The sequence below is a fragment of the Carlito syrichta genome, unplaced genomic scaffold (genome assembly GCF_000164805.1).
Source record: "Carlito syrichta isolate Samal-C Ts95f unplaced genomic scaffold, Tarsius_syrichta-2.0.1 Scaffold126482, whole genome shotgun sequence".
Taxonomy (NCBI): domain Eukaryota; kingdom Metazoa; phylum Chordata; class Mammalia; order Primates; family Tarsiidae; genus Carlito; species Carlito syrichta.
The window spans coordinates 33,468-48,174 of NW_007070578.1; the positions used below are offsets into that span (position 1 = coordinate 33,468).

At 46.0% G+C, this 14,707-nt stretch overlaps 2 protein-coding genes across 2 annotated transcripts in view; one reads left to right on the plus strand and one right to left on the minus strand.

Annotated features, from left to right (window-relative positions):
- The window catches only part of SYMPK (symplekin), a 40,040-nt gene that overhangs the window by 22,460 nt on the left and 2,873 nt on the right, over positions 1 to 14,707 (minus strand). The window contains exons 5-8 of the mRNA XM_008048663.2: positions 11,409 to 11,535; positions 10,160 to 10,409; positions 7,026 to 7,196; positions 5,274 to 5,513 (exon numbers count right to left, since the gene is read on the minus strand). Coding sequence (XP_008046854.1) covers positions 5,274 to 5,513; positions 7,026 to 7,196; positions 10,160 to 10,409; positions 11,409 to 11,535 — 788 coding nt within the window. The remainder of the gene's footprint in view (positions 1 to 5,273; positions 5,514 to 7,025; positions 7,197 to 10,159; positions 10,410 to 11,408; positions 11,536 to 14,707) is intronic.
- Positions 1 to 14,707, plus strand: part of FOXA3 (forkhead box A3) — a 39,862-nt gene that overhangs the window by 8,942 nt on the left and 16,213 nt on the right. Inside the window, exon 2 of the mRNA XM_008048662.1 lies at positions 2,292 to 2,295. The gene's annotated coding sequence lies outside the window, so the exon portion shown is untranslated. The remainder of the gene's footprint in view (positions 1 to 2,291; positions 2,296 to 14,707) is intronic.

The following is a 14,707-nucleotide window of genomic DNA, read 5'->3' on the forward strand; positions in this document are numbered from 1 at the left end:
GCAACCATGCCTGGCTGATTTTTTTTTTTATTTATTGTAGAGATGAGGTCTCGCTTGCCCAGGCGGGTCTTGAACCCGCAGGCTCAGGCAATCCACTCACCTCAGCCTCCCAAAGGCGCGGGATTACAGGCTGAGCCACCGAGCCTGGTGAGATAGGATTTTTTTTGGATTATATGGCTGAGAAAATAAAAATTTTAAAGGTTAGTAGTAAAAGTTAATAGTAAGTATGTAGAGTGTGGGTAATGTAAACCAGGACAGCCTTTTGGGAGGGTAGTTTGACCTTAGATCAAAATTTTATTTTATTTTATTTTATTTTATTTATTTATTTTTTGAGTTGGAGTCTCACTCTGTTGCTCAGACTGGAGTGCAGTGGCACACTCCCAGCCATTGTAGCCTCGACCTGCTAGGCTTCGGCGATCCTTCCGCCTCAGCCTTCCAAGTAGCTGGAACTACAGGCACGCGCTACCACGTCCAGCTAATTTTTTGATTTATTACAGAGATGAGGTCTCTCCAAGTTGTCCAGGCAGGTCTTGAACCCGTGGGCTCAGGCAATCCACTCACCTCAGCCTCCCAAAGCACGGGATTAGAGGCTGAGCCACCAAGCCCGGCTAGATCAAAATTTTAAATGTGCACACCCCTCTGACACAGTAATTCTACTTCTAGGAATCTACCCTAAAAATTTTGTTCATGTCTAAGTTAAAACATATAGGGGATTCACTGCAGCACTGATTGATCAGAGAAATAGCTCAGAATCTCCATCAGTCCAAAAGGTTGAATACAGTCCAAAAGGTTGTAGCTCACAGGAAAATAACTAATGATTTAAATCGAAGAGAAAAGTTTTACATAAAAAGATGTTCTTTAAAGTTATAGTTATAAAAGCAGAGGATGGGCATGGTGACATACATCTATAATCCTAGCACTTTGGGAGGTCAAGGTGGGACTACTGCTTGAGCCCAGGAGTTTGAGAACAGCCTAGGCAACATAATAAGAGCTTAAATCTAAAACACTAGCCAGGTGTGATGGCACCTGCCTGTATTCCCAGCTACTTGGGAGGCTGGGACAGAAGGACGACTTGAGCCCAGGAAGTCGAGGCTGCGGTGAGCCATGATCATGCCACTGCACACCAGTCTGGGCGACAGAGTGAGACCCTGACTCAGGAAAAGAAAAAAGTGGAAAAGTTGCACTGTCCAGTCAAGTGATTACTTTAAATAAATTAAGGCAAAACTAGATAAAATGTTATGCAGTCATTTTATTTATCTGAGCTGGAGTCTCACTCTGTCACCCAGACTGGTATGAAGTAGCATCCTCACGGCCACTGTAGCCTCAACCTGCTGGGCTCAGGTGATCCTTCTGTCTCAGCCTTCCAAGGAGCTGGAACTACAGGCATGCACCACTATGCCTAGCTAATTTTTTGGTTTATTGTAGAGATGAAGTCTCACCATGTTGCCCAGGCTGGTTTCGAACCCTCCAGCTCAGGCAATCCTCTCACCTCTGTCTCCAAAAGTGCTGGGATTACAGGCATGAGTCACTCATCTGGTGGACAGTCATTTAAAAAAGTTTGCAAAATGTGTAACAAATATTTGTTACTCTGTGTTAACCCAAGGGCATATACAATTCAATTGCAAAAGGCTGAACAATCCAGTAGAAAAATGAGCAAAAACTGTGAATGGGTGCTTAGCAGAAGTGTCAGTGACCAATAAAGGTAAAAAAGATGTACAGTCTGACTCCAATACGGGCAAGAATGCAAATCCAGAACAAGGATACCAGTGATGCCCTGTGGACTTACAGAAGGTCCAGGGCTAGGCAAGGCAGGGTAACCAGCACTCACACAGGTAGGGTTGTGTACACTGGTGCAGTGTTTTAGGATGCAATTCAAAAACAGTTATCAATAATTTATAGGTCTTGACTTTCAGGTCTTGATTTCTTTCTTTCTTTTTTTTGTTTTTTTTTTTGAGTCAGAGTCTCACTCTGTCACTCAGGTTGGAATGTAGTGGCATGCTCACAGCCACTGCACCCTTGACCTGCTGGGCTTCTGTGATCCTTCTGCCTCAGCCTTCTAAGTAGCTGGAACTACAGGCATGCACTACCATGCCCGGCTTAGGGTCTTGACTTCTGAAACTACTCCCCACTTAAAAGAAACCACTGCTCCCTAGAGGATGGCTGATTCCAAAGCTGGGGCAAGAAAAGTCAAAATGAGTCTAGAACATCTTGTTATGTCAGTAAGTAAATGAAACGTTCAACAAAACTTACTACTGATAATAAAATGAAGACAACAAAGTTCTTCCTTACAGCAGAATTTCAGCTGATAAATGTAAAAGGAAACTCTTTTTGTAACCAGGATAGAATAACAGACTCAGGCAACAACAGATGTTAAAATCACTGAGTGAAACTCTGAAGAGGAACATGTATTTTATGTAGTTTCAAATATCTCCCCCAGATTATTATTTGCAAAGAGAAAAATGGCATTTGACACTAGAGAAACCTGGTGGACACTACCTTAACTGAACATCAGTTACCATCAGCAATAATGGGACAAACTGGTATCATGTGCCTCCTGATTCCATGCACGAGGAGGCCAGGACATTGCTTCTATAGTATTCCTGCCAAAAGTAAGCAAGCTGAATCCCATCATGATTCAAGAGCAGCCAGACCCAAATGGAGGGTCATTCTACCAAACAACTGTCCTACACGCTTCACAATATCAATGTCATGAAACACAAAGCAAGGCTGTGGAACTGACTCAGAAGACCAAAGGGACATGCCAACTGAACGCAGTATGTGATCATGAAGGGTACACAGGAGTTTTCATTACCATTTTTGTGACTTGTCTAAAAGTTCAAAATTCTTTCAAAATAAAAAGTTTAAAGAAATAGAAAAAGTTGATAGGCAAAAAATGACTTCAAGTACACAAACCCTTTGCCTCAGCAATCTCACCTCTAGGAATCTGTCCTATGTGCACTAGACTTTTATACTACAGTACTCCTCACACTTTCTTTAACAATGGACACAATCTAGCCGGATGTGGTGGCATGCATCTGTAGTTCCAGCTATTTGGAAGGCTGAGGCGGAAGGATTGCCTGAGCCCTTCAGGTAGAGACTGCGGTAGCTGTGAGCGTGCCACTGCACTCCAGCCTGGGCAACGAGAATAAGACTCAGCGGGGCTTGGTGGCTCAGCCTGTAATCCCGCGCTTTGGGAGGCTGAGATGAGTGGATTGCCTGAGTCCGCGGGTTCGAGACCCACCTGGGCAACTTGGCAAGACCTCATCTCTACAATAAATCAAAAAATTAGTCGGGCGTGGTAGCTCGGGCCTGTAGTTCCAGCTACTTGGAAGGCTGAGGCAGAAGGCTCGCCGGAGCCCAGCAAGCCGAGGCTGTGGTGGCTGGGAGCGGCTACTGCACTCCAGTCTGGGCGACAGAGTGAGACTCCAACTCCAAAAAAAAAAAAAGGACACAATTAAAAGTTAATTCTGAAATATAAAAAAAATTTTCAAGTGGACACAAATTAAATGTCCACCAATAGAGGGAATGGTTAAAGTGTCCAAGTGTACTACAGACTATTAGGTCGCTATTAAAAAAGGAAGCAGTAGATTTTTATACGTAGATATAGAAAGAACTCCAGGATGATACTAAACGAAGCTGAATTAAAACAAATCAAAGTACAGAACACTCTGCTTAGTATGCTTAATTATGAAAAATATAGTTAGATCTCTACCTTACTCCTCATACCAAAATAAATTCCTTCTTTTTTAAAATGACAAGTCTTTCTTAAATGACTAGAAATAAACATGATTTTTCTGAAACCTTTTAGAGTTAACAAAAGTTGCCATAGTTGACACTATTGATAAAAAATACAACCATAGCCGGGCTTGGTGGCTCAGCCTGTAATCTCGCGCTTTGGGAGGTTGAGCTGAGTGGATTGCCTGAGCCCACAAGTTCGAGATCCGCCTGGGCAGCAAGACCTCATCTCTACAATAAATCAAAAAATCAGCCGGGCGTGGTAGCGCATGCCTGTAATTCCGGCTACTTGGAAGGCTGAGGCAGAAGGATCGCCGGAGCCCAGCAGGTTGAGGCTGCGGTGGCCGGGAGCGGCCACTGTGCTCCAGTCTGGGCAACAGAGTGAGACTCCAACTCAAAAAAAAAAAACAAAAAAAAAAAACAACCATTACAAAATTACTTCAGGCCTGTAATCCTATCACTTTGGGAGGCAAGGGTGGGAGGACTGCTTGAGCCCAGGAGTTCAAGACCAGCCTAGGCAACATAGTGAGACTCTGTCTCTACAAAAAATAAAAAAATTAGCCGGTCATGGTGGCAAGCGCCTGTAGTTTCAGCTACTTGGGAGGCTGAGGTAGGAGGATCACCTGAGCCCAGGAGATCAAGACTGTGGTGAGCCATGATCATGCCACTGAACTCCAGCCTGAGCAACAGAGTGAGATCCCAACCTTAAAAAAATACTTCAGCCAGGCTTGGTGGCTCAGCCTGCAATCCCACGCCTTTGGGAGGCCGAGGTGAATGGATTGCCTGAGCCTGCGGGTTCAAGACCCGCTTGGGCAAGCAAGACCTCATCTCTACAATAAATCAAAAAATGAGCCAGGCGTGGTAGTGCATGCCTATAGTTCTGGCTACTTGGAAGGCTGAGGCGGAGGGATCACCGGAGCCCAGCAGGTCGAGGCTGCGGTGGCCGGGAGCGGCCACTGCACTCCAGTCTGGGCGACAGAGTGAGACTCCAGCTCAAAAAAAAAAAAACTTCAGAAAGAAAACCCACTTATAAAAAAAAAGAACCACTGGGTGCAGTCCTGTAATCATAGCTACTCAGGAGGCTAAGACAGGAGGATCTCTTGAATCCAGGAGTTCGAGGCTACACTAAGTTACGATCACACCACTATACTCCAGTGTGAGCAACAGAGCAAGACCCTGTCTCATTAAAAAAATAAAGAAAGAAAGAAAGGAGAGTAGTACATGTAAAAAAACACTGGAAGTGTTCATACTTGGGGAGTGGTACTTTTGGGGAGAGGAATAAGAGGAAGACTATTTTTATTTTATTCCTTTCTGTATATTTTAAATGATTAATAATTATTACATGGATTTATACTTTAATAATTCTATTTTGATATTTGTTATATCACGTATCATATTATATAATTTATAACATGATAGTAATTAATCCATGCTTAGCACATTAAGATACACAACTAGACATTTTAAGCATGGTCAGCCCCTGCCCCCACCCCGGCCCCCACCTCCCATCAGGCCCCACACTCTGCCCCTCGGTTCACCTAGCTTCATCTTCTTGAGTGTGGGATCCGAGTCATCTCGGGGCCGTTTGCGGGAATCCTTGCTGCTGGGCATATTGCGGGCAATCTCAGCCTGAGGCGTGCCCAGGTCCACAAGCAGGGTGGTGATCTGGGCCTGGAACTCCAAAGAGGCTGGGTGCTTCAGCACGCTCAACAGGTGCATCTTGAGATTCTTCCGCACGCTGCTTACCTGTGATTTGGCCAGTGTCGGAGGTAGGTTGGCTGTGAGGAAAGAAGCAGGAACTCTGTGTTGTGGGCAATCTCATGGTGTATCGTTCGCCTTAATTCCCAACCCCAGACTTGGGTGGTGGTCTTGCAGGCCTCTTCCAGAAAAGCTCCTTCACCCTCAGATCTACTGTGTGGCTTGCCCCCTTCCAAGTTGGTGCTTGATCCCTGGAGAGGTCTCCATCAATGATAATCAACCTTAAAACGAAGCCAGAAACTCACCCTCCCTTTTATTAAACACAGTCCCATCTCCCTCCAACTGGTCTGGAAATTCTAATATGCTTTCCCTGGGAGAGCTATAATCACTACTTTCACCTCCAGAAATTCCCAAATAAACAATGCTAGTCGCCCTGCCACTCTCTGACATCAGTATGACTTTCTAATGTCTAATGGTCACCTTGACGATCAAGCCTTCCCTGTTCCACAGAGAAAAGGGATGCCTGTAATTCTGCCTGCCCAGCAGCTCTTGTCCCTTCCTCGGCCAACAACAGTCCCATTCTCCTTTGAGGGAACCATCCTGTCTCCATTCTCAGTCCAAGTGGGCATGAGATTGGGGGCCAATGAGAACCCTGTATTTCCTTGGCTAGTATAATTGGTTCAGAGATAGGTTCATAATCTATGCCCAGCCAATCAGAAACAATGAGCATCAGCCCTTGGAGTTTTGCTGGAATGATTGGAAGGAAACATTCTTTTTCCCCTGGGGTTGCTAGGCAGCTAGAATGGAAGCCTGTAGCTATAGGGGGCCATTTTTGCTACCCCAAGGAAAGCCAGAGAATGAAGCCCAAATGGAGAAACCAAGAACCAAGAGCTGGAGAGAGAACCATGACCTGCACATACTCATGCCTCAACCGACTTCTCAGTCTTCATATGTGCCCCAAAGCAAAGAACATATATGAGTCTCCGTGTACCCATCAACATTTTGCTAATCTTGGAACACCTACCCTCCCATTTTTGGTGCAGGACAGCTAGAATATTTCAAAGTATTTCACAGACATCCTGTCATTTCACCCACACACACCTCAATATTAAAGCCAGTTTTGAACCAGGCTTTTGTCACATGTCTAAAGATTTCTGTCTAGCTGGGCTCAGTGGCTCAGTCTGTAATCCCTCGCCTTTGGGAGGCTGAGGTAAGTGGATTGCCTGAGTCTGTGGGTTCGAGACCCGCCTGGGCAACTTGGTGAGACCTCATCTCTACAATAAATCAAAAATTAGCCGGGCGCGGTAGCACGCGCCTGTAGTTCCAGCTACTTAGAAGGCTAATGCAAAAGGATCGCTAGAGTCCAGCAGGTCGAGGCTGCGGTGGCCAGCAGTGGCCCCTACACTCTAGTCTGGGAGACAGAGTGAGACTCCAACTCAAAAAAAAAAAAAAAAAAAGATTTCTGTCTAATCTAGAGAATCCCACAGTCTGCTAGGTTGATGACTAGTATCACGGTCTCACAGCTAGCTCACATTTCCTTAAGGAAGAGCAGACTGGCCAGCAGAGAGAGGAAGAGGAGAGTATCAACCTACCATGCAGGGTTTCATAGGCCTGGATCACCTCAGACATGAACATGGGTCTCTGGCGGGCGATGTTGGCGAGGGACCCCAGTGCCGTGGTCAGGTTGATGGAGGAGATGGCGGGGTGCACCATGAACTTGAGCAGCTGCTCCAAGGCTGCCTTGCCTTCTTCCCAGAGGACGTCTAATGAGGCAGAGAAGGTAGCTAGTTAATAGGATCCTTTCTCCCAGGCCTCTGGAGAGAGCAGCTTTTAGGACCAAAAGGAAGGAGGGATCCTGGTTCTTAGATGTCTGTAATGGCTGGAAAAAACAGAATTTAGTGGTTGATGTGTTCTATGAGACTATTAATGAGTATAAAAGTTTAGTTATGGCTGGGTGCATTGGTTCATGCCTATCATTCCAGATCTTTGAGAGGCAAAGGTGAGAGGAATGCCTAAGCCCACGGGTTTGAGACCACCCTGAGCAACTTGGCAAGACCTTGTCTCTACAATAAATAAAAAAATTAGCCAGGCATGGTGGCTTGCACCCACAGTCCCAGCTATTTGGAAGGCTGAGATGGAAAGACTGCCTGAGTCCAGCAGGTCGAGGTTGCTGTAGCCATGATTGTGCCACTAAATTCCAGCCTGAGCGATAAAGTCAGATTCCAACTCAGAAAAAAACCCATGAAGTTTAGTTATAAGGATGTTCAAAGCACAGGCTTGCAATAATGAAAAATTAGAAGTAATTTTAAATACCCAGGTACAGGAAACTGACTGTATGAACCATGTTGGTATAAAACTTTGACTATGCATGTTTGTGTATCTACACATAAAGAATTCAAAGTCCCTTATAGCACTGCTCCTCTCAATTCAACTCCCAAAAGTAAATGCTTGAAACTTTGGTGGACACCTTTCCAGACATTTTCTATGTAAAAAACATAACGAATGCCACATTATTTGAAATAGTGAACAAAAAACTTAAATGAGGGCTAGGCTCAGTGGCTCAGTCTGTAACCCCAGAGCTTTGGGAGGCCAAGGCGAGTGGACTGCCCAAGCCCAGGGGTTCAAGACCCATTCGGCAACTTGGCGAGACCTTGTCTCTACAATAAATCAAAAATTAGCCGGGCGTGGTAGCACATGCCTGTAGTTCCAGCTACTTGGAAGGCTGAGGCGGAAGGATCACCGGAGCCTAGCAGGTTGAGGCTGCGATGGCCGGGAGCATGCCACTGCACTCCAGCCTAGGCAAGAGAGTGAGACTCCAACTAAAAAAAAAAAAAAAAACACACAAAAAACCCCAAAAACTTAAATGAGGCTGGGTGCGATGGTTCAAGCCTATAATCCCAGCACTTTGGGAGGCCAAGGTGAGAGGATTGCCTAAGCTCAGGAGTTCGAGACCAGCCTGGGCAACTTGGTGAGGCCTCATTTCTACAATATATCAAAAAATAAGCCAGGTGTGGTGGCATCCACCTGTAGTTCCAGCTACTTGGAAGGCTGAGGCAGAAGGATCACCTGAGCCCAGCAGGTCGAGGCTGTGGTGGCCATGAACATGCCACTGCACTCTAGCCTGGGCAAGAGAGTGAGACTCCGACTCAAATTAAAAAACCAAAAAACTTGCCAGGCTTGGTGGCTCAGCCTGTAATCCTGCGCCTTTGGTAGGCTGAGGTGAGTGGATTGCCTGAGCCCGCAGGTTCGAGACCCGCCTGGGCAGCGAGACCTCATCTCTACAATAAATAAAAAAATCAGCTGGGCGTGGTAGTGCATGCCTGTAATTCCGGCTATTTGGAAGGCTGAGGCGGAAGGATCACCGGAGTCCAGCAGGTCGAGGCTGCGGTGGCTGGGAGTGGCCACTGCGCTCCAGTTTGGGTGACGGAGTGAGACTCCAATTAAAAAAAAAACCCAAAAAACTTAAATGGCCATCAACAGAGAATTGCTTAACAGAATGTGATGTAAACCGTACTACATAATATGTTTAGCAATTGAACATAACTCTGATAGGAAAAGGTGTTATGATATTACTATGTAAAAAAAGACTGTCAAACAATATATAAGAATAGCTAATATTTATGGAGTGCTTACTATGCCAGCCATGGTAACTCACCAAATGTTCACACCTGCATCCTATGTAGATGCCATAATAATGATCCCAAATTTACCAATGAGGAAACAGATTCAGAGACAGACAGAACAAGTTACTTGTCTAATGGTAGAGCAAGGTTAGAACGCAAGCCACTACATACTAGTGTCTCACAGCTGCAAACAGGAAACATGGGCTCCAGTTTTGTAAACACAAAAGCAAATGCAGACACTATGAATATATGCATACAAATATCTACATGTGCATAAAAGAGATCTGGAAGGTAACATAATACTCTTAACAATGTTGATCTCAGCCGGGATCGGTGGCTCAGCCTGTAATCCCGTGCCTTTGGGAGGCTGAGGTGAGTGGATTGCCTGAGCCCGCGGGTTCGAGACCCGCCTGGGCAGTAGGACCTCATCTCTACAATAAATCAAAAAAGTCAGCTGGGTGTGGTAGCGCATGTCTGTAATTCCGGCTACTTGGAAGGCTGAGGCGGAAGGATCGCCGGAGCCCAGCAGGTCGAGGCTGCGGTGGCCGGGAGCGGCCACTGCACTCCAGTCTGGGCGACAGAGTGAGACTCCAATTCAAAAAAAAAAAAACCAAAAAACAATGTTGATCTCTGGAAAGTGGGACTGAGAGAAAGGTGTTCTTCCTCTGCAGCCCTCCATAGTACTTGATGCTCACAGAGTATTCAGGTGCTAATTTTAAAATATATAATTCTATTCAACCTGAGAAAGATGAATTAAAACAAAAGAAAAAGAATATGCAATTCTAAAAAGTTGTTTTATTTTAGAATAAGAAAACCATTAAACTAGCTAGCATCTATCAGCTCAAACTCTCATGGAATCTCACAAGCCTATGAAAGGGGTACTACTATAATCTACACTTTACAAAAAAAGAAAATAAAGTTCAGAGAGAAGTAATTTGCCTGAGTTCACAAGCTGGGATCTGAACCTCGTGTCAGGGCTCTTAACCACTGCACGTACAATTTCCAGAAGTTAAAAACTAAGAAAGACAAGGGAGAGGAAGGAGAGGAGGGGGAAGGGAGCTGGTGCAGTGCTGTCGAACAGCACCAGCCAGGGCAGCACTCACTGTACTGGATGTAGGGGTGGTCACGAGGGATTCGGTCCAGGCTGATGTCATGTTCCTGGCGTCGGGGAATCTCCGAGTCGGCCATGCGGGGTGAAAGAGTGACAATGAGGCCCTCTACAAACTTGATGGCGTGGGTGCGGATGCCATCATTGTCAGAGTCCAACAGCAGGATGATGTCCCCAGCCATGGCAGACACCATGTCCCAGCAGGCCTCCTGGAGCTCGCTGATGACCCGAGATTTCACCATCCACTGCCAGTGGGCCAGGGAAGGATGGAAGGGACAGGTAGAGAGATGAATACAACAAATCAATCACCAGCAGCTTCTAACACTAACCAGAGATCCATCAAGGATGAATGCATTCATTTGGTTAACACTACTGAGTTCCAACTCTGGTCCCCACCCCGTGCCAGGGCATGCTGAAGATAGGACCCACTGGTGGCCAGGTCTGGCCCATCCCTTGTGAGGTTCACAGTGACAACCCAGCATGAGGAAGGCTCAAATCTTAAGGAAGGCAAAGGAAAAATGCGGACTTCACAAGGTGGTAGTGACTAAGCAGATTCATTCAGTTCATTAGTGCCTGTGAACATCACACCATAGTATTCTTTTCCTATCGTGTCCATCATCACTATCTATGTGGTTTTTAAATTAAAGTCTGTCTCCCTCACTGGGTATGAGTACCGTGAAGGCAGGACCATGAAGGCAGTGATCTGTCTTGGTCACTGCTGTGTTCCCAGCATCACCTAGGGAATGTTTGCTGAACAAATGAATGAATGGATGAAAGGAAGGATGACTAAAGGCAATTTCCCGACCCAGCAGATATCAGATCCCATTGTTGTCTGTTACCACAGACCAACAGTATATCTTGCTCATAAAGAATACGATCTAGCTGGGTGCGGTGACTCACACCTGTAGTCCCAGATGTTGGGAAGCTGAGGCAGGTGGATTGGCTGAGCCCAGGAGTTTGAGATGAGCCTGGGCCAAATTTTTGGCAAGATCTCATTTCTACAAAAACTTAAAAACTAGCCAGGTGTGGTAGCACACACCTATAGTCCTTGGGAGGCTGAGGCAGGATTGCCTGAACCAGGAGGTCAAGTCTCTAGTGAAGCATGATTGTGTCACTGCACTCCAGCCTGGGTGAGAGTGAAACTGACTTCCCCACCAAAAAAAGATCTGACCCGGGTTTTGAACTCCAACATTGGTCTAAGAGACCTGTCTGGTGCGACGCCCTGGTGAAGAGGGAGCTCTCACCTGCAGGGCCACCTTGTAGAGCTGGGTCATGGTGAGGATGGCTTTCTTCACCACGTTCACATTCTCGTCCCTCAAGAGCATGTTGAGGTTTGCAATCAGTTTCAGCAGTAACTCAATGTCTCGTTTGCTGGGGGATGGAGGAAAAGGGGGCACAGTCAAGGTGGTCTCAGGGCAGGTGGGTGTGAGCCTGAGATCCAGGAGGAAAGGGAAATCAGGACCCATGTCTCAGGGAATCAGAATGGGCATGACAGAGCCAGGGACTACACCTGTCTTGGTCACCGGCACATCTCAGCTGGAGGTACCCAGCTGAGAAAAATGCTGGGTACCTCCAGACTGAGCAGCCCCAAACCCTGCAATTAGGCTGGTCCCACAACCTCTACTCCTTTGCTCTCTTAGGGGCTTGCTATCTCTATAAGGGGTAGCAGAGCCAGACAACTGTGTGAATTTGAACAAGTAACTTCATCTCATTTAGAATAATACTATCCATCATAGGCTGTTGTGAAAACTGCAACAATACACATAAAGTGCTTAGAACAATGCTTGACATGTAGAAAACATCCAATAGATACCAACCCTCACCAGGCACAGTGACTCACACTTGTAATCCCAGCACTTTGGGAGACCAAGGCAGGAGAATTGCTTGAGATCAGGAATTCAAGACTAGACTGGGCAACATAACAAGACCTCGTCTCTACAAGAAACTTAAAAATTAGCCGGGTGTGGTGGTGCACACCAGGAGTCCCAGCTACTGAGGCAAATGGATAACCTGAGCCCAGGAGGCTGAGGTTGCGGTAAGCTGTGATTGTGCCACTGCACCAGCCTGGGTGACAGTGAAATTCTGATTCAAAAAAGTAAAACAAAATAAAAAATAATAATCCAACCCTCATTATTACATTTTTTGTTTTTTTAGTTGGAGTTTCTCTCTGTCGCCCAGGCTGGAGTACAGTGGTATGCTCATGGCCACCACAGCCTCCACCTGCTGGGCTCAGGTGATTCTTCTGCCACAGTCTTCCAAGTAGCTAGAACCACAGGAAGGCACCACCATGCCTGACTAATCTTATTTTATTTATTTATTGTGGAGACGCGGTCTTGGAAAGTTGCCCAGGCTGGTCTCGAACCCCGGGACTCAGGCAATCCTCTCACCTCTGCCTCTCAAAGTGCTGGGATTACAGGCGTGAGCCACAGCACCTGGCTTATTACTACTTGAAAGCACATTGCTTTATGTAATCACTAGTTTTGTTTACCCAAGTCTATGAGCTGGGAAAATGGAGGCCCTCTCCTTGTATTGAGTACTAGCAGGGTCATTTTTGTTGAAGGAAAGCATGAAAGGACTACAGTAAATGTCTGTTCAATGAATACATAAAGAAAGTCAACCTCTGGAGTTCAGCATGTAAACATAATTTTCACAGCATATATAACAATCTGAAATTGAATATTAACTGAATCAGTCAATAAATACGGAATTCCGCTGTCAGTTACATGAAGGCAGGAATAGTTTCTGTTTCTGCTCACTGCTATCTCCCTACAGCCTAACAAATGCCTGGCACACAGCAGGCACATGATACAAATTTGCTAAATTAGTGAAATTTTTGCAAACTCAGAAACGTTACCAAAAATTCTCCCAGTAAATGAAAGAGATTGAGAATTTGAGCTCTGGCATCACAGACATGGGTTAAAAACCCAGCCTTATCCCTTACTCGTTGTGACCTTAAGGAAATTCACTTCACCTCTCTGAGCCTCAGTTTTCTCTTCAGTTAAATGGGTCAAACAACTAACTTCACAGTGTTATATTAAAAACTGAATAACAAAATAGGTCAAGCATTTAGTGCAGTGCCTTATACATAAAAAATATTTAATAAATGGCAGCTATTCTATTTCCTTCCAAAGCATCCAATAAATGTTTAAAGAACACATGAATGAATGGCCCAGCTTGAACAAGTCACTTTAGTATTCTAAGCCTCAATTTCTCTTTCCACAAAAAAAGAGTAACAATAGTATTCATGCTAGAGTGTTATGAAGACTCCAGGTGATAATACAGGAAAGGACCTAACACAGTACAGGCAGAGCACGCATTCCATGCGGTTACTCTTATGGTTAATTCATCCACTTGTTCAATAAGCATGTGGTCAGCTACTAGGTGCCAACACTGTTCCAGGTGGGCATAGGACAGTGGCCAACAAGACAGAATCATCAAGCACTGTCCTCAGAGCTGACATTTTTGTGGGGAGAATCATTAAGGCAATTCCAATTAGTGAGAAGCACTGCCAATAACAGCAAAGATAGGGTGCCAGAGATGTGGGGGCTATACAGTAGTGGCCAGGAAGGGTTTTCTGAAAGACCCAAAGACGGGTGAGAGCCTCACTTCCAGGCACAAAGGGCCTCAGCCAGCACAGCAGGTGGACAGGCTGTGAAATACAGCCATGTTTTTTAAGAAGAGGAGACAGAGAAGACCAGGAGCAAGACAGGGGTGGGGCTGGGAGTAGGTGTGGGTGTGCAAGGCGTGCTACGATCTGATCTTCATGTCAGTGGGATGGCTCCGGCTGCTGCTATAAGAGTACAAGCAGGGAATGACTACAGAAATACCTACCAGGAGATGAAAATGCTTCAGAACCAGAGTGAATATGATAAAAGTCACTGAACTGTTCACTTTAAAACAGCTAATTAGCCGGGCTCAGTGGCTCAGCCTGTAATCTCGCGCCTTTGGGAGGCTGCGGTGAGTGGAATGCCTGAGCCCGCGGGTTCGAGACCTGCCTGGGCAACTTGGCGAGACCTCATCTCTACAATAAATCAAAAATGAGCCGGGCGTGGTAGCGCGTGCCTGTAATGCCGGTTACTAGGAAGGCTGAGGTCGAAGGATCACCAGAGCCCAGCAGGTCGAGGCTGCGGTGGCTGGGAGCGGCTACTGCACTCCAGTCTGGGCGACAGAGTAAGACTCCAACTCAAAAAAAAAGGGTGGGAACAGTGCCAGAGAGAAGGTCACTGAAGTCACCCAGGCAGGAGGAAATGGCTTGGACCAGTGTAGCGATAGAGGAAGTGGTTAAAAGTGGTCACATTCTGTATATATTCAGAAAATTGGTTTCAGAGTCCTTCGTCATGATGCAGATGTGAAGTGTGGAAGAAGAGAAATCGCAGATGCCCCCCAGGTTTCAATCTTAAGTGTTTGCTGGGGAATCAGTGTGAATGGGAGGGAGAATGGGTATAAGAAGCAGAGGACAAGCTGGGCTCGGTGGCTTAGCCTTTAATCCCACGCCTTTGGGAGGCTGAGGTGAGTGGATTGCCTGAGCCCACGGGTTCAAGAC